Source organism: Bufo gargarizans, chromosome 11 (genome assembly GCF_014858855.1).
Source record: "Bufo gargarizans isolate SCDJY-AF-19 chromosome 11, ASM1485885v1, whole genome shotgun sequence".
NCBI lineage: Eukaryota > Metazoa > Chordata > Amphibia > Anura > Bufonidae > Bufo > Bufo gargarizans.
In genome coordinates this window covers 40549196-40575851 of record NC_058090.1, presented here as the reverse complement: position 1 = coordinate 40575851, position 26656 = coordinate 40549196, and the positions used below count along the sequence as shown (strand labels likewise).

The 26656-nt window shown below is 46.3% G+C and overlaps 1 protein-coding gene across 1 annotated transcript; it reads right to left on the bottom strand.

Moving 5' to 3' along the window:
* Positions 1-352: 352 nt before the first annotated feature.
* Positions 353-7300, bottom strand: LOC122921656 (acyl-coenzyme A thioesterase 1-like). The gene is made up of 3 exons (XM_044271810.1): positions 6701-7300; positions 2421-2623; positions 353-1666 (listed from the first exon to the last, which is right to left on the bottom strand). Exons 1-3 carry the CDS (start codon positions 7209-7211, stop codon positions 1067-1069), a joined length of 1314 nt encoding a protein of 437 aa, XP_044127745.1. The 5' UTR covers positions 7212-7300; the 3' UTR covers positions 353-1066.
* Positions 7301-26656: the final 19356 nt, after the last annotated feature.

Below are 26656 nucleotides of genomic sequence, written 5' to 3'. Positions count from 1 at the left end.
TTGCCCATAGCAACCAATCAGATCCCACCTTTCATTTTTCACAGCTCCTTTGGTGGAATCTGATTGGCTACTTTACACCAGTTTGATAAATCTCCGGCACTGAGTTTTGGGTTTTCATTAACCTGCAAGACTACGACAACCATGTGGTAGACTTTTCCGGCAGGCTGTTCCGGCCGTGATGGCCCTATTCACTATAATGGGGGGGGGGGCTGGAGGTCCGGCCGCAGCATGGCAAACATGCAGAGTGGAAGCCAAACAAAAACCGCAGTGTGCTGCAGTTTTATTCTGGCCACCTCTCGACATGCTTGCTGTGCTGCGGCCGGACCTCCAGCCCGCCCCCATTATAGTGAATATGGCCGGAGCGGACTTCTGCCAGCACGGCAGACTTCAACATTAAAATAAATAATCTCATGAATATAATATAGGAGTTTCACTTTTTGAATTGAATTACTGAAATAAATTAACTTTTTCATGATGCTCTAATTTATGGAGATGAACTAGTAGTTGTTGCGGTCAAAAGTGGTTAGGAGTTGGGACTGTGGAAAATGCTACGCTGTTTCAATAAACACCCACATAAGGGTATTGAAGTTACAAAACAATGTAGCACAACAAGTTACCGTATGTTGTTTCTGAAACTTCTGATAAGTATCTTGCCGTTTTACGCAGTTTTCATAACCTTCATCTACTTATTATGGGAGCTACACTAACGCATCCATGACAGACAGGGTCAGGGGGGGCCCATTCTCGAGATGTGTGTGGATCCCAGGGGTGGGACTAACATCTAACAGACATTCATAGCGTGGATATGAGATGGGAATAAACCATTAATAGCAAAATCAAGTTAATCTGGTCTGCAACTGAATAAATTTGACTTTCTAAGAATTTTGTCACACTATGGCTATCCCGTAACTATGCGTGAATTGTATATTGCACTTCGATCACCTGCATAGTCACATGTCAGCCATTAAGTACAGTCATGGTACAAAGTAATCGATCCCTCTGGGCGGTTTCTTCAGAGCTAATGCAAATAGCTTATAACTATTAATGAGGTAAATTTAGATGTGACTCAGAGGTGGCTCTGCACAGGGTTTGTCCCTTTAAGGTGCTTTGAGAAAAAAGTTTGGATTTTTTTCCAGGCGTGTTCCTCAGCTTTGGCATGTGCTTTAGTTTGTCCTCCCCACAACATCGGCATACCCAACTGTTTGTGATGGGAAGCCTTGCACAATGGAAAATAAGGGGGCTCCAGTAGGTGTCCGGCTCCAGGATAGCACTTAGTCTCCACATCCTTCTGATGCTCTCTCAGTCGGCCAACCAGCTGTTCAGCATATGTGGCGCTAGGCCAGTTTTTGTCGTCTGATCCACTCAAAATTAGAAAAGCTGCCGAGGACCTTTCTACTGGAATAAGAGCCTCGCAATTTGCTGGGTCCAGCGGATCATCCATGGATTCTGAAAAGTCAAACTCGCCAGCTTCTGTGAATTTAACCTTCTCGGCACTGAACCCAAGGCATGGAATGGTAAACTTACCACACGGCAAAGGGGCAAAAGAGTTGGCACTGCAGCCAGAGATGCTAACAGCTGCTCTGATCCCAGGAAGATAAGTGGCCATGATGAGAACCAAATCTGCACCTTTTGAAAGACCAATAGCTCCAATTCTTTCTTTGTTAACCTGGAACAACATTAAAAGCAGATTGGTCAGTATTTCCGGTCTATACTGACGTGTGTGTCGGGGATAATTTTACGATTAGAACCCAATGGCGGTAAACTGCAACAGGGCTCTAGGTTAACAACTTTTTAAAATCTGAATATAGAAAAGTGTAGAAGCCAAATTACATATTTTGTCAGACACTGAAATAATAAAATTGTATAAATATAAATAATAATAATAAGATTTACACGAGGGTATAGACTGACTGCCGGCAGCCTCAAGGCCGGAGCTGCTCTACAAGATATGGTAATAATGTGATCCTGCCTATGATATGCCGTAATGGCTGAGCAGCCCAACAGGAACGCTCAACAATGTTTAGTATATACAAGTGTCAGAGCAGTGTGTAGTGAGGCAGCTGTGCAAGTGACGGCAACCAGTTCTGCTCACATTCTAGGACAGGTTGCTGGCAGACATTTAAAATCTTCCCTGGAGAACCCCTTTAAAAGGCTTCACCTGCGAAAATCACACAGCTAATTACAGCATCACAAAACCACAGCAAATAGTGTGGGGCTACACAGCGACTGACCGCTCGACCATGATCACTGTGTAGCAGTGCAGACATGAAACATGAAGTTGCTGTGATACAGAACTGCAAAAAAAATCCCACAGTGTTGGATATTTTTGTGATTTTGGGGTTGCAAAAGCTGAGGACATGAATGCTGAAGCAAAAAAATTAAAATAAATGAAAAAATGTACCAAACATACAGTAAAATACCTTTGGGTGGGATTTTAGAAATTCCAGTGCTTCCCTAAAGTAATCCAGGTGAAGCCCTCCTAGGCTGTTTGGAAGGTCATCATAATCAAAATACGCCAGTGCCATAGTCAAGAAGCCATGGTTGGCCAACAGGCTGGCTCTGTGCTCCATCAGACCTCCACCAGTTCCATAAAGATCAATGATGGCAGGAAACGGGCCGGGTCCTAGAAGAGACCAAAAAACACCAGACTGACCATTTAATAATATTACCTGACACATTCCAGAGTCCTATTGACCTGTAAAACAGCACCCACAGTCTGCTAGACGTGTGGTCCCCCCCACAAGGGGGGGACCACACATCTGCCCACACGTATTATGAGCATTGAATGCCCTTTTACCTGGATGGTGGCAAATTCACTGCCTACAGCTATGTAATTTAAAGGGATTATCCAACCCCTATAATGCCCCCCAAAATGCCCGGGCACCGGATACAGGTTATACTTACCTGGTCCCCGCGTCGCTTCTGATGCCCTCACGGCCGCTGCTGCATCTCCCCGTTGCGGATCAAAACATCTGGCAACAGGGCTGGGGGACGGGGAGCCTGATGGGGGCGCCGCGCAGATCAAAACATCCAGGGTTGGGGTCAGCCAATAGCAGGCCACAACGGGGACCAGCCTCCCTAGCGTCACCGCGATGCTTGGGACGCTCATCCTATTGCGGCCTGCTATTGCACCCCCCACCCAATGTTTTGATCTGCGCGGCGCCCGTGCGGGCATCAGGAGAGACGCGGGTGCTGGGGAGCGGGATAAGTATAACCTGTATGTTGGGCCTGGACATTTTGGGGGGCATTATAGTGGTTGGATAACCCCTTTAATGGGCTATCAATAGGATAAATAATAAATGATGAGACGCCCACCAGTCACTAGAACAGGTTTCCTGAGTCCGGGTTGAAGAGAAATGTAATGGAGCTGAGCTTACAACTGAGAGCACCTGGACGGAGAGCTGACCCTACAACGGAGAGCACCTGGACCGAGAGCAGACCATACAACGGAGAGCACCCGGATTGAGAGCTGACCCTACAACGGAGAGCACCTGGACTGAGAGCTGACCCTACAACGGAGAGCATCTGGACTGAGAGCTGACCCTACAACTGAAAGCACCTGGACTGAGAGCTGACCCTACAACTGAAAGCACCTGGACTGAGAGCTGACCCTACAACGGAGAGCACCTGGACAGAGAGCTGACCCTAAAACTGAAAGCACCTGGACTGAGAGCTGACCCTACAACGGAGAGCACCTGGACTGAGAGCTGACCCTACAACGGAGAGCACCTGGACTGAGAGCTGACCCTACAACGGAGAGCACCTGGACTGAGAGCTGACCCTACAACGGAGAGCACCTGGACTGGGAGCTGACCCTACAACTGAAAGCACCTGGACTGGGAGCTGACCCTACAACAGAAAGCACCAGGACTGAGAGCTGACCCTACAACAGAAAGCACCAGGACTGAGAGCTGACCCTACAACAGAAAGCACCAGGACTGAGAGCTGACCCTACAACAGAAAGCACCAGGACTGAGAGCTGACCCTACAACAGAAAGCACCAGGACTGAGAGCTGACCCTACAACAGAAAGCACCAGGACTGAGAGCTGACCCTACAACAGAAAGCACCAGGACTGAGAGCTGACCCGCTCATTTCAACAGGTATATGCACATGGACTACTTTCTACATTGACCTTCAACAAAAATGAATCGGAACGTCCTAAACTCTGCCCATTTTCCCCCACAGACTGACCATGCGCAGACGCCACCCATGTGCAACTCCTCCACATTCACCGTACGGAGAAAAGACAACTCTGCCATCAGACCCATGTCTGAAAGAAGCCTTAGGCCCCTTTCACACTAGCGAGTATTCTGCGCGGGTGCAATGTGTGATGCGAACGCATTGCACCCACACGGAATCCAGACCCATTAATTTCAATGGGTCTGTGTACATGTGCGTTGGTTTTCATGCATCACTTGTGCGTTGCGTGAAAATTGCAGCATGTTCTATATTCTGCTATTTTAACACACAACGCTGGCCACATAGAAGTAAATGGGTCTGCGTGAAAAAAAAAAATCACAATCATCATGCAAGCAATTGCGAATGCGATTTTCATGGATGGTTGCTAAAAGATGTTGTTTGCAAACATTCAGTTTTTTATCACGCACGTGAAAAACGCATCAAAACGCATTGCACCTGCATGGAAAAAACTGAACGCGATCGCAAACAAAGCTGAATGTACTTGCTTGTGAAATTGCGCAAGTTTTCCTGAACGCATCCGGACCTAATTCGCTCACGCTCATCTGCAAGGGGCCTTAAAGGGGTTGTCCTGGATTTACATATTGACAACTTACCATCTATATCAGATCTTTGGAGGGGGGGGGGGGGGGGGTCCGACTCTCAGCACACTGGACGATCAGCTGTCTGAGGCACAGCGCTGTGCATTTGATAGTGGCTGTGCTTGGTATTGCAACTCAGGCCCGTTCACTTCTATGGGATTGATGAGCTGTAGCTAGGCCAGGGATGCCCAACCTACAGCCCTCCAGATGCTGCAAAACTACAACTCCCAGCATGCCTACAGCTATTAGAGCATTCTGGGAGTTGTAGTTTTGCAACCGCTGGAGGGTCACAGGTTGAGCATCCCTGATCTAGGCCAAGGTCAACTGGCCTAGGAAGAGGCTCTAAACCTTAAAGAGGACCTTTCACTACTCTACAAACGAAAAACTAACTATACTGTGGGCCGGAGCGCGCGCCCAGGGGTCCCCTGCACTTACATAGCACAGTTCCCTGGGCGCGCTCCCGTTCGCCCGGTCTAGGCTCCGGTGTCTGCGCTCCTCTGACTGTTTTCTTGTAGGAGGCGTGTCCCTGCTGCACTGCTGGCCAATCGCAGCGCACAGCTCATAGCCTGGCTATGAGCTGTGCGGCTGCGATTGGACCAGCAGATGCCGCAAGGGACACGCCTCTACAAGAAAAAGCAGAGGGAGTGCAGGCACCGGAGCCTTATACGGGCGAACGGAGCGGCGCCCAGACTTACTAGTAAGTGCAGGGGGACCCCTGGGCGCCGCTCTGCCCACAGGTATAGTTAGTTTTTCGTTTGTAGAGTAGTGAAAGGTCCTCTTTAAAGGGATTCTGTCACCTCGTTTTCGGTTATAGAGCTGCGGACATGCACGGCTAGATCGCCGCTAGCATGTCCGTAATATACCTGTCCTATAGGTCTGTGGGCTTTTATTTAGTTTAAAAAATGATTTTAGAGATATGTAAATGAGCCTGGTAAGGTGCCCAAGGGGCTGTATGAAAATTCCTGGTGCCCAGCCACGTCCCTGTGAAGGAGCCCAGCACCACCTGCGTCCTCCGAATCTCCTCCTTTCTTCACAGTTAGATCGCCGTAATCTGGGGATGCGCAGTTCTTTCCCTGAGGCTGATGCTAGAACAGGGAAGGAACACTATACCGGCACTGCGCGTGTGAAAGATTGCGGCAATCTGTGACGAAAGGAGGAGATTCGGAGGACGCAGGTGGTGCTGGGCTCCTTCACAGGGGCGTGGCTGGGCTCCAGGAATTTTCATACAGCCCCTTGGGCACCTTACCAGGCTCATTTACATATCTATAAAATCATTTTTTAAACTAAATAAAACCACACAGACCTATAGGACAGGTATATTGCGGACATGCTAGCGGCGATCTAGCCGTGCATGTCCGCAGCTCTATAACCGAAAACGATCTGACAGAATCGGACCCCCGCCGATCTAATATGGATGACCTATCCTGAGGATATGCTCTCAGTATGTAAATCCTGGAAAAACCCTTTAAAAGGGTCACTGAATTTTTTTAATGAAACATTTGACAGGTCATAGAGACTTATCAAAAATTTGGATGGGTGGGGGTCTGAGCGCTGAGACCCCCACCGATCGCTGTAACGAGGAGAGAGAAGCGCTCTACATATGGCGCTCTCTCCTCTCGGTACAGGAGACCGGCTCAATAGAAGTCTATGGAGAGCGCCACATGCGAGCGCCTCTCTCTCCTCGTCCTGGCGATCGGTGGGGGTCTCAGCACTCAGACCCCCATCCATCCAAATTACCTATCAAAGGCGTTGTGAAATCTGTCCAACCCTTTAATCTGCCCGACATTAGATATTTCTCCACCAAATCGGATTCAGTCTGATGTCCGCCATGTCCCTATGTATTCACAGGTCCCCAGCCGCAGCCATACTGGTTGTCAGACACCTGAGGTTGGAGCGCCCCTTTATGTCCTCCTCACTCACCGGGCGGCAGGAAGAGGCTGCCCCGCACCCGTCCCTCCCGCACCGGCACCCGGGTCACCCCTTCCCCCATGAAGCCCCTCTCCTGGGCGGCTGCAGCTAGGAGAGCCCCGGGCGGGTCGTGGGCCTGGTGCAGGGAGAAGCGGAGCTGGAGCGGGCTCTGCACGTCCTTCTTCAGCAGCCTCCTGAGGGGAGTCTCGGACTCCAGAGACCACAGGGGCCCCTCCGGCTCCACTCCGGTGTAGCTGCCGCCCTCCAGGGCCGGGCCCCGGCTGAGGTCCAGCTCCCCGCTGCTGTCCGCTCGGTACAGGCCCACGGAGGTGAACAAGTGGCCGGCCTCGTCCGTCAGAGCGGTGCGGAGGCTGACGTCCTGCCCGGGGCTCAGACCGCGGACCCGGAGCCGCAGGGGGGCGTCAAAGAGGCAGCGGCCCGGGGAGACGAGCAGGGACACGGCGGACATGGCGCGGCTGGCAGCGGGCACCAGGGGCAAAGTGCTGCGGAGCAGGGAGAGCATGGCGCCGGAGCAAAGGCCATGAGCGGCGGCGGGAAGCACCGGGCGCCACCTGAGGAGTCTTAAAGGGGCACGCCCCCGACTAAATCTGACATTTTGGGTTTCACTCCCACTTTCTAAGAGCCATAACCTTTAATGTCTCCTTCCACATAACCTCAGAGGGCAGTACATGGTGGCATCAGTGAAAAATCCCGGCCTGAAAACGGCTCAGTGATCCGAACCTCTTAAAAAAAAACGAAACCGGATCCTTTAAAAAAATAAAATAAAAAACTGATCTCATTTGGCAACGAAACCGTAGCCCTTTTGGCAGTCCACAAACGGATAGCGGCCGCGTGCATTCCGCATTTTACAGAACGTCCAGCCCATAATAGAACAGTCATATCCTTGTCCGTAAAACAGACAAGAATAGGACATGTATTTTTTTTTGCGGATGTCACAGAACGGACATACAGAGGCGGACAACACACCAGTGAAGTGAATGGGTCTGCCTCCAATATATAACCCCCTGCCCCATGCCGTACAATATACGGTATAACCCCTGCCCCATGCCGTACAATATACGGTATAACCCCTGCCCCATGCCGTACAATATACGGTATAACCCCTGCCCCATGCCGTACAATATACGGTATAACCCATGCCGTACAATATACGGTATAACCCATGCCGTACAATATACGGTATAACCCATGCCGTACAATATACAGTATAACCCCCGCCCCATGCCGTACAATATACGGTATAACCCCCGCCCCATGCCGTACAATATACGGTATAACCCCCGCCCCATGCGTACAATATACGGTATAACCCCCGCCCCATGCCGTACAATATACAGTATAACCCCTGCCCCATGCCGTACAATATACGGTATAACCCCCGCCCCATGCTGTACAATATACGGTATAACCCCCGCCCCATGCCGTACACTATACAGTATAACCCCGTACAATATACAGTATAACCCCTGTCCCATGCCGTACACTATACAGTATAACCCTGCTCCATGCCGTACAATATACAGTATAACCCCGTACAATATACAGTATAACCCCTGCCCCATGCCGTACAATATACAGTATAACCCCGTACAATATACAGTATAACCCCTGCCCCATGCCGTACAATATACAGTATAACCCCTGCCCCATGCCGTACAATATACAGTATAACCCCTGCCCCATGCCGTACAATATACAGTATAACCCATGCCGTACAATATACGGTATAACCCCCTGCCCCATGCCGTACAATATACGGTATAACCCCCGCCCCATGCCGTACAATATACGGTATAACCCCCGCCCCATGCCGTACAATATACGGTATAACCCCCGCCCCATGCCGTACACTATACAGTATAACCCCGTACAATATACAGTATAACCCCTGTCCCATGCCGTACACTATACAGTATAACCCCTGCCCCATGCCGTACAATATACGGTATAACCCCTGCCCCATGCCGTACAATATACGGTATAACCCCTGCCCCATGCCGTACAATATACGGTATAACCCCTGCCCCATGCCGTACAATATACAGTATAACCCCTGTCCCATGCCGTACACTATACAGTATAACCCCTGCTCCATGCCGTACAATATACAGTATAACCCCGTACAATATACAGTATAACCCCTGCCGCATGCCGTACAATATACGGTATAACCCCTGCCCCATGCCGTACAATATACGGTATAACCCATGCCGTACAATATACGGTATAACCCATGCCGTACAATATACGGTATAACCCATGCCGTACTATATACGGTATAACCCCTGCCCCATGCCGTACAATATACGGTATAACCCCCGCCCCATGCCGTACAATATACGGTATAACCCCTGCCCCATGCCGTACAATATACGGTATAACCCCTGCCCCATGCCGTACAATATACGGTATAACCCCCTGCCCCATGCCGTACAATATACGGTATAACCCCTGCCCCATGCCGTACAATATACGGTATAACCCCCTGCCCCACAATATACGGTATAACCCCTGCCCCATGCCGTACAATATACGGTATAACCCCTGCCCCATGCCGTACAATATACGGTATAACCCATGCCGTACAATATACGGTATAACCCATGCCGTACAATATACAGTATAACCCCCGCCCCATGCCGTACAATATACGGTATAACCCCCGCCCCATGCCGTACAATATACAGTATAACCCCCCGCCCCATGCCGTACAATATACGGTATAACCCCCGCCCCATGCCGTACACTATACAGTATAACCCCGTACAATATACAGTATAACCCCTGTCCCATGCCGTACACTATACAGTATAACCCCTGCTCCATGCCGTACAATATACAGTATAACCCCTGCTCCATGCCGTACAATATACAGTATAACCCCGTACAATATACAGTATAACCCCTGCCCCATGCCGTACAATATACAGTATAACCCCCCGCCCCATGCCGTACAATATACAGTATAACCCCTGCCCCATGCCGTACAATATACGGTATAACCCCCGCCCCATGCCGTACAATATACTGTATAACCCCCGCCCCATGCCGTACAATATACGGTATAACCCCCGCCCCATGCTGTACAATATACGGTATAACCCCCGCCCCATGCTGTACAATATACGGTATAACCCCCGCCCCATGCCGTACACTATACAGTATAACCCCGTACAATATACAGTATAACCCCTGTCCCATGCCTACACTATACAGTATAACCCCTGCTCCATGCCGTACAATATACAGTATAACCCCTGCTCCATGCCGTACAATATACAGTATAACCCCGTACAATATACAGTATAACCCCTGCCCCATGCTGTACAATATACAGTATAACCCCTGCCCCATGCCGTACAATATACAGTATAACCCCTGCCCCATGCCGTACAATATACAGTATAACCCATGCCGTACAATATACGGTATAACCCCTGCCCCATGCCGTACAATATACGGTATAACCCCTGCCCCATGCCGTACAATATACGGTATAACCCCTGCCCCATGCCGTACAATATACGGTATAACCCCCGCCCCATGCCGTACAATATACGGTATAACCCCCGCCCCATGCCGTACACTATACAGTATAACCCCGTACAATATACAGTATAACCCCTGTCCCATGCCGTACACTATACAGTATAACCCCTGCCCCATGCCGTACAATATACGGTATAACCCCTGCCCCATGCCGTACAATATACGGTATAACCCCTGCCCCATGCCGTACAATATACGGTATAACCCCTGCCCCATGCCGTACAATATACAGTATAACCCCTGTCCCATGCCGTACACTATACAGTATAACCCCTGCTCCATGCCGTACAATATACAGTATAACCCCGTACAATATACAGTATAACCCCTGCCGCATGCCGTACAATATACGGTATAACCCCTGCCCCATGCCGTACAATATACGGTATAACCCATGCCGTACAATATACGGTATAACCCATGCCGTACAATATACGGTATAACCCATGCCGTACTATATACGGTATAACCCCTGCCCCATGCCGTACAATATACGGTATAACCCCCGCCCCATGCCGTACAATATACGGTATAATCCATGCCGTACAATATACGGTATAACCCCCGCCCCATGCCGTACAATATACGGTATAACCCCTGCCCCATGCCGCACAATATACAGTATAACCCCTGCCCCATGCCGTACAATATACAGTATAACCGCGTACAATATACAGTATAACCCCTGCCCCATGCCGTACAATATACATTATAACTCCTGCCCCATGCCGTACAATATATGGTATAACTCCTGCCCCATGCCGTACAATATACAGTATAACCCCTGCCCCATGCCGTACAATATACGGTATAACCCCTGCCCCATGCCGTACAATATACGGTATAACCCCTGCCCCATGCCGTACAATATACGGTATAACCCCTGCCCCATGCCGTACAATATACGGTATAACCCATGCCGTACAATATACGGTATAACCCCTGCCCCATGCCGTACAATATACGGTATAACCCCTGCCCCATGCCGTACAATATACGGTATAACCCATGCCGTACAATATACGGTATAACCCATGCCGTACAATATACGGTATAACCCCTGCCCCATGCCGTACAATATACGGTATAACCCCCGCCCCATGCCGTACAATATACGGTATAACCCCTGCCCCATGCCGTACAATATACGGTATAACCCCCGCCCCATGCCGTACAATATACGGTATAACCCCTGCCCCATGCCGTACAATATACGGTATAATCCCTGCCCCATGCCGTACAATATACGGTATAACCGCCGCCTCATGCCGTACAATATACGGTATAACCCCCGCCCCATGCCGTACACTATACAATATAACCCCTGCCCCATGTCGTACAATATACAGTATAACCCCCGAGGGCCATTGATCAGGGACCTTGACAGAAAATACTGGATATATATATATATATATATATATATATATATATATATATATATATTATTTAAAGCAACGGCCGTGTGGCAACTCTGAGTATCACAGATACCATAGTGCTGTAAAACCCTTCGGGCTCCGCTTGTAAGTTCCGTTTGAAGGCTCTCACAAGCGGCCCTGAACGCATCCGTCCAGCCCTAATGCATTCTGAGTGGATGCGGATCCGCTCAGAATGCCTCAGTCTGGCAGCGTTTGTCCTCCGTTCCGCTCAGCAGGCGGACATCCGAACGCTGCTTGCAGCATTTTCGTGTCCGTCTGGCCGTGCGGAGCCAAACGGATCCGTCCAGACTTACAATGTAAGTCAATAGGGACGGATCCGTTTGAAGTTGACACAATATGGACTGTCAATGTAAAGTCAGGACGGATCCGTCTGACTAACAATTAGACTTAGAATTTTTTCTCAAATATAATGCAGACGGATCCATTCTGAACGGATACCATTGTTTACATTATAGGAGTGGATCCGTCTGTGCAGATACCAGACGGATCCGCTCTGAACGCAAGTGTGAAAGTAGCCTTAGTGCGGAATCCACATAAAAAAAAAACTGCCAGCAGCTGCCATTGTTTTCAATGGAAGGCCGTGCTGCACTTAAAGGGGTTGTTCAGGTTCAGACACAACCTCATCTTCACTAATTTAGCATGTATGAGTGGAGCATCACGCAGGGCAAGGACTTTTTCTTTACTACAGGTGACATACCGGGCTTCACATGAGTATGCTTGGCGGGTGGTCCGATAGCGCTGCCCTAGGCTTATCCCGCTTATTTTTTGTGGGATAAGTTGCCATTATCATTAGTTCTATTTCGGGCTACATAAGACTTTTTGATTGCTTTTTGGGAAGCAGTATAAAGAGGCAGCAATTCAGTTATTGTTTTTTTTTGTTTTGTTTTGTTGTTGGGGCCAACACCGTGTGGGAAAAATGGCATGTTATCTTTATTCTGCTAGTCCGTACGATTACAGGGATACCAATTTTATATAATTTTTTTTATATAGGTTTCTTTTTACATTATACCACTTTTACACAAAGCATTTCTGAAAAAAAAATCTTGTTTTTGTGTCACCATTTTCGGAGAGCCACATTTTAAAGAAATTTCTGGCAATGATCTTGTGTGAGGGCTCATTTTTTGTAGGATGAGGTAATATTTTCTTTGGCATACATACGACTTTTTAATCACTTTTAATCGTTTTTTTGGGGAGATGAGGTAACTAAAAAAATAGCTGTTCTGGCATAGTTTTTTTTATGGTGGTCACTTGGGGTAGATCATGATATTTTTTATACAGCAGGTTGTTATGGACGCGGCGATACCAAATATGTCTATTTTTCCAGTTTTACACAAAAGTATTTTTGACAAAAAAAAAAGTTTTTTGACAGCCATATTTATCTATTTTTTTCGGGCTATGGTCTTGTATAAGGGCTGTTTCACACGAGCGAGTCCATTGCGGGAATCATGCTGTGTGTGTGAGCGTGATCCTCCATTCTGGACTTGCAGGAGCACATGGCATTATCATGTTCCTGCTACAGAACCGTAGTGACTGCTTTATGTCAAGCAGAGACACACAGCATTATAAATCATGATAAAGCCACGTGCTCCTGCAAGACGAGCAGTGTCCAGAACGGAGGGTCACGCTCACGGAGGCGATTCCCACACTGGACTTGCTTGTGTGAAACAGCCCTGACGTGAACACATAGCACCCGCACTGAATCCTGACCTATTCATTTCAATGGGTCTGTGTACATGAGCGCATATTTTCACGTATCAGTTCTGCGTTGCGTGAAAAACGCAGCATGTTTTATATTCTGTGTTTTTCACACACCCCATAGAAGTGAATGGTACTTCAGTGAAAAACGCATTGCATCCGGAAGCAAGTGCGGATGCAATGCGTTTTTCAATTATGGTTGCTAGGTGAGAGGGGTTTGTAAACCTTTAGTTTTTTATTACGCGTGTGAAAAATGCATCAAAACGCATTGCACCTGCACGGAAAAAACTGACTGAACTTGCTTGCAAAATGGTGCGAGTTTCACTGAATCGCATCGGGAGCCAACCCGTCACGTTCGTGTGAAAGAGGCCTAAGGCCCCTTTCACACGGGCGACTATTCCGCGCGGGTGCGATGCTTGAGTTGAACGCATTGCACCCACACTGAATCCGGACCCATTCATTTCTATGGGGCTTTTCACATGAGCGGTGATTTTCACGCATCACTTATGCGTTGCGTGAAAATCGTAGCATGTTCTATATTCAGCGTTTTTCACGTAACGCAGGCCCCATAGAAATGAATGGGGTTGCGTGAAAATCGCAAGCATCCGCAAGCAAGTGCGGATGCGGTGCGATTTTCACGTATGGTTTCTAGGTGACAGTCTATTCACTGTATTATTTTCCCTTATAACATGGTTATAAGGGAAAATAATAGCATTCTAAATACAGAATGCTTAGTATAATAGTGCTGGAGGGGTTAAAAAAAAAAGTTAACTCACCTTCTCCTCTTGATCTCGTAGTTCCCGGTCGGTCTCTTCTTTAGCTGTGGGCTAAAGGACCTGTGGTGACGTCAGATCACATGCTCCATCACCACGGTGATAGACCATGTGATTGGAGCATGTGATCTGACATCACCACAGGTCATTTAGCCCACAGCTCATCATTAAAGAAGAGACCAGGAGAAGGTGAGTTAATTTATTTATTTTTTAACCCCTCCAGCACTATTGTACTATGCATTCTGTATTCAGAATGCTATTATTTTCCCTTATAACCATGTTATAAGGCAAAATAATACAATCTTCAGAACATCAATCCCAAGCAAGCCCGAACTTCTGTGAAGAAGTTCAGGTTTGGGTACCAAACATGTGAGATTTTTCTCACGCGAGTGCAAAACGCATTACAATGTTTTGCACTCGCGCTGAAAAATCGCGCGTGTTCCCGCAACGCACCCGCCTCTTATCCGGGCCAAACTTATTTTTTAGATGAAAAAAAATAATAATTTTTTATTATTTTTGTCCCACTTTTGAGAGTCGGCTTGCTTGTACCAGTCCAGGTTCATGACCCAAACCTGATTTGGACAGCGATGCATATGACATGTGCTGTGTGTGCGTTCAGTGTATACATCTGGGAATACTCTGAATACCCTCGAACATCAGAAAAACAACGTATACTACATGGAAAAAAATGTGGGGGGTTCAGTCAGCACAACCCTATGCAGGTGCACATTGCTATGGCGAAATACAGATACAAACGCAAAAACACAAATGCAATCGCACTCTGCAACCAGCACTCTCCCCTGCCTCTATGCTGGATGTTGAATGAGGCATTGGTGTACATTTTGGCCAAAGCCACTCACCACGTCAAGGTCGCCTCCATGAGTGGTCCCTAACACTAGTTCCTACCTGTTATGGGCCATGACAGCCACACAAAATCCAGGGAGTGCAGGTACAGCATGCATGCCAAGCACACTCTGCTTTTAACCCCGTCCGGTGCCATTACCGCTTTCATCGGATCCAGGGATGCAAGTACCAACATGCATGCTGAGCCCACTATACAGTTGCAAGAAAAAGTATGTGAACCCTTTGGAATTATATGGATTTCTGCACAAATTTGTCATAAAATGTGATCTGATCTTCATCTAAGTCACAACAATAGACAATCACAGTCTGCTTAAACTAATAACACACAAATAAATTAAATGTTACCATGTTTTTATTGAACACAAAATGTGAACATTCACAGTGCAGGTGTAAAAAGTATGTGACCCCCTAGACTAATGACATCTCCAAGAGCTAATTAGAGTGAGGTGTCAGCCAACTGGAGTCCAATCAATGAGATGAGATTGGAGGTGTTGGTTACAGCTGCCCTGCCCTATAAAAAAAAAAAAAAACACACACACCAGTTCTGGGTTTGCTTTTCACAAGAAGCATTGCCTGATGTGAATGATGCCTCACACAAAAGAGCTCTCAGAAGACCTACGATTAAGAATTGTTGACTTGCATAAAGCTGGAAAGGGTTAAAAAAATATCTCCGAAAGCCTTACTGTTCATCAGTCCACGGTAAGACAAATTGTCTATAAATGGAGAAAGTTCAGCACTGCTGCTACTCTCCCTAGGAGTGGCTGTCCTGTAAAGATGACTGCAAGAGCACAGCGCAGACTGCTCAATGAGGTGAAGAAGAATCCTAGACTGTCAGCTAAAGACTTACAAAAGTCTCTGGCATATGCTAACATCCCTGTTAGCGAATCTACGATACGTAAAACACTAAACAAGAATGGATTTCATGGGAGGATACCACAGAGGAAGCCACTGCTGTCCAAAAAAAACATTGCTGCACGTTTACAGTTTGCACAAGAGCACCTGGATGTTCCACAGCAGTACTGGCAAAATATTCTGTGGACAGATGAAACCAAAGTTGGGTTGTTTGGAAGAAACACACAACACTATGTATGGAGAAAAAGAGGCACAGCACATCAACATCAAAACCTCATTCCAACTGTGAAGTACGGTGGTGGGGGCATCATGGTTTGGGGCTGCTTTGCTGCGTCAGGGCCTGGACGGATTGCTATCATCGAAGGAAAAATGAATTCCGAAGTTTATTAAGACATTTTGCAGGAGAACTTAAGGCCATCTGTTTACCAGCTGAAGCTCAACAGAAGATGGGTGTTGCAACAGGACAACGAGCCAAAGCATAGAAGTAAATCAACAACAGAATGGCTTAAACAGAAGAAAATACACCTTCTGGAGTGGCCCAGTCAGAGTCCTGACCTCAACCCTATTGAGATGCTGTGGCATGACCTCCAGAAAGCGATTCACACCAAACATCCCAAGAATATTGCTGAACTGAAACAGTTCTGTAAAGAGGAATGGTCAAGAATTACTCCTGACCGTTGTGCCCGTCTGATCTGCAACTACAGGAAACGTTTGGTTGAAGTTATTGCTGCCAAAGGAGATTCAACCACTTATTAAATCCAAGGGTTCACATACTTTTTCCACCTGCACTGTGAATGTTTACATAGGGTGTTTAATAAAAACATAGTAACATTTAATTCTTTGTGTGTTATTAGTTTAAGCAGACTGTGATTGTCTATTGTTGTGACTTAGATGAAGATCAGATCACATTTTATGACCAATTTGTGCAGAAATCCATATCATTCCAAAGGGTTCACATACTTTTTATTGAAACTGTATACTTCTCCTGGAGCCAAATGACTACTGGTAGGTGCTATATAAGCAGACTCAGTTTTATACTGACTTTAAAACCAGCCTGCATGTTGATACTTGTATCCTTTTTTTTTTCCTGGGGATTGTGGCGCTCACATCTGTGCAGCCAGAAACGGGACATTATGCAAGGCGTAAAACAAGTTGTAATGTGCGACAAGTGCCAATAACAAAGATAAAGATGTTATCGGCCTTAGGTGGAATTAGAGGGGGGGTGGGTGGCCTGCAGACGAGCGGAGATGACAGCTTCCTGGTGAGCTCTCCAACACCATATATCTACATTTTTAGCCCAGTATAAGGCATACAATATGTTCTACTAAAACTTCACCCCAGCATATGGGGGCCAGCAGGTGGAGGGGTCCAGAAAACCATATAGCTGCATTCAAATATTCACTCTAAGGGATCAGTATCATCCTGAAAGTAATGGTGAAAATCGGTTCCCAAAAATCCAGCAGCAATGCCCTGCAGTGCCAATCAGGCTCCTTAGACTCCTTTATACAGAAGGGCAAATTATCAAACTCAACTAAACCTACACAGTCTCGTAAAAACTCTCCAGGTAGAAGCACAGAGAGAACTCTTGCCTAAAATACGAGAAATGGAGAGCGATGCTGAAGACACTCAAGAAGACAGAGGCCTTCCCATCTCACGGTCTTTCCTCAGTAAGGCTCTCTCAAAGGTGCTTGAGTTTTGCCAATCTCAATTAATCTCCTATACCGAAGTGGCATCCACAGTCTTTACATCCTGCCAAACACATATGAACAAAATGGTAAACTGGATGGAAGACGATGTAATAATCTACATCTAACGGGGGTCCCAGAATCCATCCAAGCTGAAGTACTACCAGATGCTATCAAGCAGATTTTTATCTCAATACTGGGAGACTCATACCTATTATAAATCACCATCAAAAGGGCGCACAGATCCCTCAAAGCTAAACCAGGCATTATAGAACCCCCAGAGATGTTATTTGCAGGTTGTTTCACTCTAGGGTCAGAGACGATGTCCTGAGCATAGCCAGAAATAATCCCCCCACCACCACCAGTGGAGGGCTCAAACATCTCTACCTACCAAAACCTGGCAAGAATTGCTCTCTAAAAGAAGCATCCTCAAGCCCTTGACGGAAGTACTCCAACATAAAGACATACCCTATAGACGTCTCTTCCCCTTTGGGCTCTCACTTACGGTAGACCCCTAGGAGGATTGATGTGGACCCAACCTGATTTATTTAGCAGAAGACAGGATTAATGTTCACACCCATTTTATTGGGATTTTTTCTTGATTTTTCTCCTCTTATTGTGAGTAGAAATGTAGCAGTTTAAGTAATTGTCGACAGACCAAGGCCGACACAATGCGTCCAGAACAGAGGGTATTTGCCACCTGCTGGCCCGCTCCAAAAGACTGCCACGGCGGTTTCTATTGCGGCGACTTAGGTCTGTCTTTAAGTTCGATATTAACAGGCAAAGGCCTGGCCTCTGTGCCACCATCCCTCTCCCCTATAAAGTAATAAGACCTCCAGACTTGGCCCTGATGCTGGCTGGATGAATAGATAGCCTAAATGTTCTCGTTTCAGTTTTACTGGCAGAGATTCAACTCTGCATATTGCTGTTTTGTATGTTTCAGTTCAGTACAACCCCTCCTACTATTCACCTCACACCGAGGGCATCAATGGGTGACACACCACATAGACAATCACCACCATCACGTCCGGATAAGTCTGGACGAACCATCTCCAAGACTTATAATGGCCAACATTAAATTGGTATCATACAATGTGAGAGGCCTTAACTCCGCTATAAAAAGAAGTCGAATACTACACCACTTCAAAAAAGCTTGAGTGGATATCCTGCTATTACAAGAAAAACACTTCCTAGAAACAAAAACCCCCTTCTTCCATAGACACTATTTTAATCAGTGGTCGGGAAAGGGTTAAAGATTGGAAAGCCTCATTAATGTCCATGCAGTTTTGCAGCTAACCAAAAAAAATTAAATCATTTCAGAGTGTGGCAATCTGGGATAAACGTGCATGACGGCGTGGTTTTTGGCAAAATGATAGAAGGTACTTGTCCTTACCACAAGGGTACATTCACATCTAAAAGTTTTTCCATGTCTTATTGCATTTTGTTGCAGATTTATATTTCAAAGATTGAAACTGGTGGTCAAAAATCTGACATTTCTGCAACAGGATGGGCATGCAACACCCCATCATGCCCTGAATGCCAAGCAGATTATGTTGGCTACATGTGGACAGGGCTTTGAAAACCCTATCAATATATATTGCACCAAGATTTTCAATGTAGGATCTACAGAAATAAATGTGCAACACATGTCTGAAGGTGCCCTTAGGCCTCGTGCGTACACTTGACGGGTACACTTGAAACGATCCTCAGGCCTTTTTTGCCTAGCTATAATTAGATGACAAAACCCAGATTCCTGGTTATTCTAGTGAACGGCAAACAGGTCACCATAGGATTCTAGGTGATCTACATTCATTTCAGTAGACCTTCTCTTGATACTACTTTCTCCTCTCGCCCTTGTCCCTCTATTCAGCCTCCTCTGTTGGAGAATGATCTCTACGATGTCTGGTGTTCTTTTCTGAAAGTTATAATACAGATTTCTCCCCTAGGCACTCCTCATATTCTAGAACTGACCTTTTTCTTTTGCCGACTCAGACATTGTTTAATGTCATTGAGGCCTCCACTGGTATCATCTCCTGGTCGGATTATACTCCCATTGTCATAGTCTTGAAAGACGCTTTCTCCCTGTCTTCAGACTTTGTGGCATATGAAAGAATCCATCCTACATCATCTCTCACACGCCCATGCTCTTTATTCAGCACTTACTATTTTGAGCTCAATGCATTGTCTGTGCCTAACCCATTTATATTATGGAATGTATTCTCATTCATACAGTATAGTGCACCTATGTGCAACCTATGTCACGCGTGCCAAAGGGGGCGCTCCGAGCCTTCTCTGTGGGCCGTATATGTAGGGTTGCCACCTGTGCACTATTACGAATGAGCGCTTCCACCATTAGTACAGATTTTGCTCTCCCTCTTCTGCTTGTTATAAAAAGTCTGTTAAAATAAATAAATAAATAAATAAATAAACTCACCTCATCCATTTTATGGCACCACATGGAACACTTACTCGCTCGCTGGATGTGCAGGACAGGTCTTGCGCTCCAGCGCGATGACATTTCGCAGCATAGACTGGAAGCAACAGGACCTGCAAAACATCATCACGCTGGAGCGCAGGTCCTGTCCTGAGCATCCAGTGAGCATTCATCGCAGCATGATTAAATGGGTGAGGTGAGTTTTATTTTTATTGCACGAGAAGAATGGGGAAGGAGGCATTAAAAATACTGTTGGCATTATTAATACTGGGAGCCACTAATGGAAGGAAAAGAATACTAGGGGGCATTCATTTTACAGGGGGTCACTAATGGGGGCCTTATTAATACTAGGGCATTATTACTACTGGGGGGGAATGAATGGCCCCCAAAGCTTAACTTGGCCGATATTGTTTAGTATTCCGGTTAAATTGCCGTGTTGGCACTTTGCGATAAATAAGTGGGTTTTGGGTTGCAGTTTGGACACCCTTCTTTCCTGTATAGTCAAAAAAGTATCTAAAAACAAGCCAGCCCCATCTGAATCTATCGCCTTCCAGCTACTGACAGACATTCCCGATGTTCAATACTAGCCAACAACACAAATATATGACTATATGGGCTAACAGAACTACTATCTACTATATACAGTAAAACAGGCTCCCTCTTAGGTAGGGCATTACAGCTAAAGGAGGTCATACACATTCAACAGCTGTCTGCTGAGCAGTCCTTTGGTCAACAGCTGTTGTGTACTCTATGGGGAGATCAGAGAAAACTACTGCCAGACGCTTCACCAAAGTATTCATTTTGCCTCATAATCATGTCTCCAGGAATCATCTGTCAGGGAGAGTCAGGAGCCCCCCACAACATTGGAGTGTCAGCCAAACCAGCTATTCTCGGACAAAAGACTAATGTATATGGCCGGATCAAGCAGGAGATTGCTCATCTCCTAGGCCCTAGTGAATCTGAAGTCACACATCCACAACACATAGTGGAACAATTTCAAATGTATTACTGTTCTTTGTGTAACTCGACAGACGATTCCACCCACTAGACGGATATCGATAGGTTTCCCAATTCTTTCTCCTTGCCACAGCTCTTAAATATTGTACTCAAGCCCAAACCCTTCAGGCTTAGATATCCTTAGAAGCGGGCTTAAAAAGTAAATTTAGGAGGTAATTTATTCATTTGAAATACCCCTACATTAGGCGTATTTCAGGCACAGATTCCGATGCACTCAGCGACTTCTCCTCGCTCACGTCAGCTCTAAAATTGGAGACGGGCCCGGGCGGCCTGTCCGATTTACCATTTTCTACACCTGTCTTACATTTAGAACTAGTGGAGGATCCTCCGAAAAATTTTCAATTGGTCTTTATTAAAATATTGAGCCATTCTGTCACAAAGGATTAACAGTTTTTCTAGCTGTGTGCATCCTACTTTCACTTTGTGCTGGTCATCTAATAACACATCTCTAAATTACTAAGAGGTCATAAACACTTTTTTAAGCCACATTCTTATCAATAAGATCGGCATTGAGTGTGGGCGGAGCTAAGCAGAGTATGTGAGTGGCAGCGCGCCGGCCGAGCTCCTCTGCACCATACGGGGAAAACATCCTGAAGCCCACAGTACACCAGCAACAACTACCTTCGGCCGATTCCATAACCAACTGCTTGGCCCCTGGACACCACCAAAGCGGATTCCCTGCGGCCATGAAACTTAAAAAAAAGATGGTAAAGTGGCGGAGAGGGAAATCCAAGATGGCGCCGGCGCGGCAACTCCAGGCCGCCAGTGCCTGGCAGCAGAGACGCAGCGTGCTGGGGCTGCAAGGCTGGAGAAATTCGCCAGGACCTAGTCAGCGGCGGGGGGGCAAAGGCTCCCAAAAAGGCAAGTGACGGATAAGGGGGAGAGGCTCTTAGACTCTGATCCTGAAATAGGAGCCGTTTGGGGGATCGGCAGCCCAGTCCAACAGATTCTCCTCACTGTGCCCTGATGATGGAGCAGATCATAATATGGGGGATATAGAGTCTGATTCGACGAGCCTACTCTGAAAGACGTCCTGCTGGCCATAAATAACTGTGGCAAGTTGCTTACTAATCTTACTGTACAAGTAGGAGCAATCAAAGAAGAGGTCACTATTGTACGCCATGATCTGAGGAAACTGGCAGAGCGCACCACGGCCTTAGAAGATAGAATGGTTGCGGTTGAAGATACCTTACACCCCCTAAAAAGAGATATGAGAGAGTACGCCTGGTGGGTGGATATCATTGCCGCCAAACAGGATGACCTGGAAAACCTGGTCTGCCGAAATAACATTAGAATGGTTGACATACCTGAGAGGGCTGAAGACATCCGACGGAATTTTTTGAAACATGGCTCAAAAACAAATTTGGCGTGGAGGTGTTGACGCAGTTTTTTGCTGTGGAGAGGGCTCACAGAGTCCCCACCCGACCGCATCCACAGTGGGCGCCTCAGAGACCCTTACTGCTGAACTATTGCACTATAGAGATCGGGACATCATTTTGAGAAAAGCCAGGGAGTTGTCGGATCTCACTATTGATTGACATAAGGTTGTCACTATACCCGGACTTCGCTCAGGAAGTACAAAAAAAGGAGAGCAACATTTCTAGATATAAAGAAACGTCTACGGTCCTTGAATGTAGCATACTCCATGATATACCCTGCCAAGTTGAGGATAGTGGCCTTAGGGACTACGTCTTTCCACGACAACCCAGAGGAGGCGAGGAAGTGGCTGGACAGTCATGAGCGACAGTTGGAGGCAGATGGAAACTGATGGCCGGAAGACACGGTGATAATCCACACAATTGACATTGAGAGCAAGTGGTGTGTCAGTTGACTTGTGTGACAGTATGGCTGGTGAGCTTATAAGTGGTTTAAAATGTGTAAAATAGAGTGGCTCTTCCAACATATTAATGGAAGGATCGTCTTGCATAAGGTTTAATACTTTTCGTTCTTGAGGTGCAGGAGGTGAGGGCGTATGTCGCATACATCGTTTATTCTCTAATTGCGATAAAAATAGTTACCTGTTTTTCATACAGTTATAATAATTGCTAAAAGTGCCCTGCGTTTGGGGTAGATAAGTTAACCACTGGTGCTTGGCCTTGACAGCGGGTGCTATTGTGATCCCACAGGCCTGGTAACCCGGGTGTATTTGGTGGGGCCCCGCTTTTGAGACTATAGCGTCATCTTGGTTCTTTTCATTTAGGTAGGTTAAAGAAAGGGGAGAGTCTCTTTTTCCTTTCCCTTTTTGATAGTTAGTGTGTGTAAACTGTGACCATGTTTCCTCGATATTCAGTAGTCAGAGTCCCGGTACATGACATGGGGAATATGTTGTGCCCTTTAGCAGTAGAAGCCCTGGGCCTCATCCGTCTGTCACTACCAGAGCTTTGAGACGTTCTCACAGCTCTGTTTCTCCACCCCTGTGATGATGTCACTACTAGAGCTTGGAGGAGTTCCCTCTGCCCTGTTTCTCCGCCCCTGTGATGAGGTCTTTACTTTCTGTTTCCTTCCTCCCAGCTGTCCCTCCTGTGTTTGATTTTGTTGCCTTTAAATCACCCCTCCTCCTTTGTAGAGGTGCTGATTATACTTTTCATTTGAGCTGTATCTCTCGCTTGAGTATCTTCACCTGCGTGATATCTTTTCACTGGATCTGTGTTCTGCTGATGCAAGTACTTCGGACATTGTCTGCTGACTTTGGATCTGTTTTCACTGCAGCGGCAGCTCCTTCAGTTAAGTGTACATTAATTTGTGATTTTCTGTTTGCTGGATCCCAGGTGACCCTGACTCTCTCCGTGTCTAGTGTAGGGAGCAGGTGGTCGTGTCCCCTCACTATTGTAGGGTGTTCAGGTGATATATAGTCGAGGTACGAGGATATGCGATCATCCACCATTGGGGTGTTCGCATAGGCTGAGCAGCTTAGGGAGAGCTTTTAGGGTCTGACAGGGGTCACCCTTTATCCTCCCTAGTTTGGGTCCGGTCAGTTGCTTTTCACCGTGTAGGCTCTAGTTGCTCACTTACAGCCATGACACCGTCTCAATGTCCTGATGATTAAAATATTGCCATGGCAGGAATAGTTCACTTTCTCAGCTGGAACACTAGAGGAGTAAAGGATAGTAACAAAAGACGGGCTGTTCTAGACAGTGTCAAACAATACCATCCGGTGATCCAAGAAATGCATTTACTGGAGGATTAAACAAAGCTGCTCAGTCCACAATGGGCCGGCAATGTTACCATGCTACGAACTCTACATATGCGAGAGGCGCAAGCATTTTAGTGCATAAATCCATAGCTTTTACTTGTGTCTCGTACAAGATAGATAGAGAAGGGAGATATATCTGCCTCCACTGTACGCTGTATAATACACTGTGTGATAATAGGGGTTTACATTAATGGTATTTTGTCTAACGCCTTTAAGCTACATAGAGGGACGCGACAAGGGTGTCCCCTGTCGCCCCTTCTGTTTCCGGTGGCGGTAGAGCCCTTGGCGGAAGCTTTGAGAAGAGCAACCTCGGTGCGAGGCTTTCAATATGGTGAGCTGACTGAAAAAGTTGCGCTCTCTGCAGATGATCTGCTGTTATTCTTGGATGACTGGATGAACTCCCTTAAGGGGGCCATGTGGATCATCAATGAATATGGTTCCCTTTCTGGTCCTCGCATTAACTGGACGAAGTCTGTAGTTATGCCATTGACTAATGGAGGTGCACCGGCCTCGGAAGACGCCATAGGTCTTAAAGTAGTAACTTCCTTTAAGTATTTAGGAGTTCAAATATCTCCTGATACAAGGGAATATGAAAGCTTAAACTTATTTCCACTGCTACATAGATTCAAAAATAACTTGAATACATGGGTCAAATTACCGTTATCTATGGTCGGGAGGACTAACGTCATAAAAATTATACTGATGCCCCAATTACTGTACCTTTTCCATAATACACCTTGCTGGATCCCGCTTCATTTTTTTAATAAAGTAAATGCCCTGTTTAGGGACTTGATTTGGAAGAAGGGTATCCCCCGTATTAAACTTACTACTTTGCAAAGACCTAAAACAAATGGGGGCCTGGCTTTACCGGATCCGTGGCTATATTATTTAGCGAGTCAGCTACAACATATTAGGGGATGGGGGGGATGTAGAGAAGATAAATACGGCAGGAAGGATAGTGGGCTATCTTCTGGGGCGGCCCTGCTTGTTGTCTGCGCTGGAAGATGGCACCTTTCACACCAAGAGGGAGTCAATATGGTGTCCTGTGTACCATTCATAAGGTGTGGTGGAAGGCTAGAAGCATAACAAAAATCTCTGGTTACACAATGTATACCACGATATGGCACAATTTCATGTACAAGGAGTTAGACAAAATTACAGAACTACAGGTGTGGAACTCTTACAACCTTGATAGGATGGCTCAGTTATACTCGGAGGGTACATTGAAAGAATTCACGCAGCTACAACAAGAATTCAGTATCCCTAAAAAATTATTTTATTTATATTTGCAACTTAGACACGCTATAAAGGCACAGGAAAAATCTGAAAAGATTGCCTCAGCACCAAAACATTGTATTGTAGATTCTACGGCAGCAAGTGTTACTACTAATGGGGTAATATCACTTCACTATACTGTACTTATTGATATGCAACTCAAGAAAACTCCTTTACAACTGTATGCCAAGTGGAAAACTGATATATCAGCCCTAAATGAGGAACAGTGGGAAGGAGTGTTGGGAGATTGCACGCTGTTAGCTGTAAGTGAAACGCATAGGATTTCCCGAATATACCTATTGCATAGGGTCTACAGAACGCCAGTAGTCCTTAAAAAAAATGGGATATAGGGATAATGACCTCTGTCCACGATGCGACATGTCCAATGTGGACCTAATTAATCTCATGTGGAACTGTCCGAGACTGAGACGGTACTGGACAGAGGTCATAGAACTAATAAACACTGTTTTTGATGTTAGCTTAGATGTTACACCATTATCATGTGTACTAGGGTACTTTGAGATTTTGCCTGGCATGGAAAAAAAAAGCTGGCAATTATGCGGATCCTCCATAAAGCTAGGAAAGGTATTACATTCCACTGGATAAACAGAGCACCACCGACGATACATGAACTGGTGGCTAGAGTACATAATCTAGTTCAAATGGGGAAGTATGTTTATCACAAGAGAGGCTCCATAAAAAAAATTGAAACGATCTGTTTTTTTGGGATGCAGCATTACAGGGATATATATATATAAAAAACGTGAGCTCTATTGGATCTACACACTTGGTACCCTCAAGCCACATGGCCTAAATGTAGAGTTTAGGATTGTCTAATCATGTTTCGTGCTGTTTTCTCCATTTGTCGGATAACGTATGGGGAGAATTATATGTGCTATACATTAACTAAAAATATTTTCTTCTTGTTCCCCTTTTTTTTTGTAGGATATGATTCTGAAATACAACATACGAATGTTCACACCTGGCGATGACTGTAGGATTCTTGTTGGCGACCTTTCTCTACTTGTTCATTTCTTTTTACTTTATGGTATCTACAATCGATATTCTGGAGCGGTTGCTGTCAGATATGTGGTGCAGCCCCAGCCCCTTTTGGGACTTGGGCTGCACTGCGCTGACAGTTGCTGCCCTATTATCTAAATATTACATTGATCAT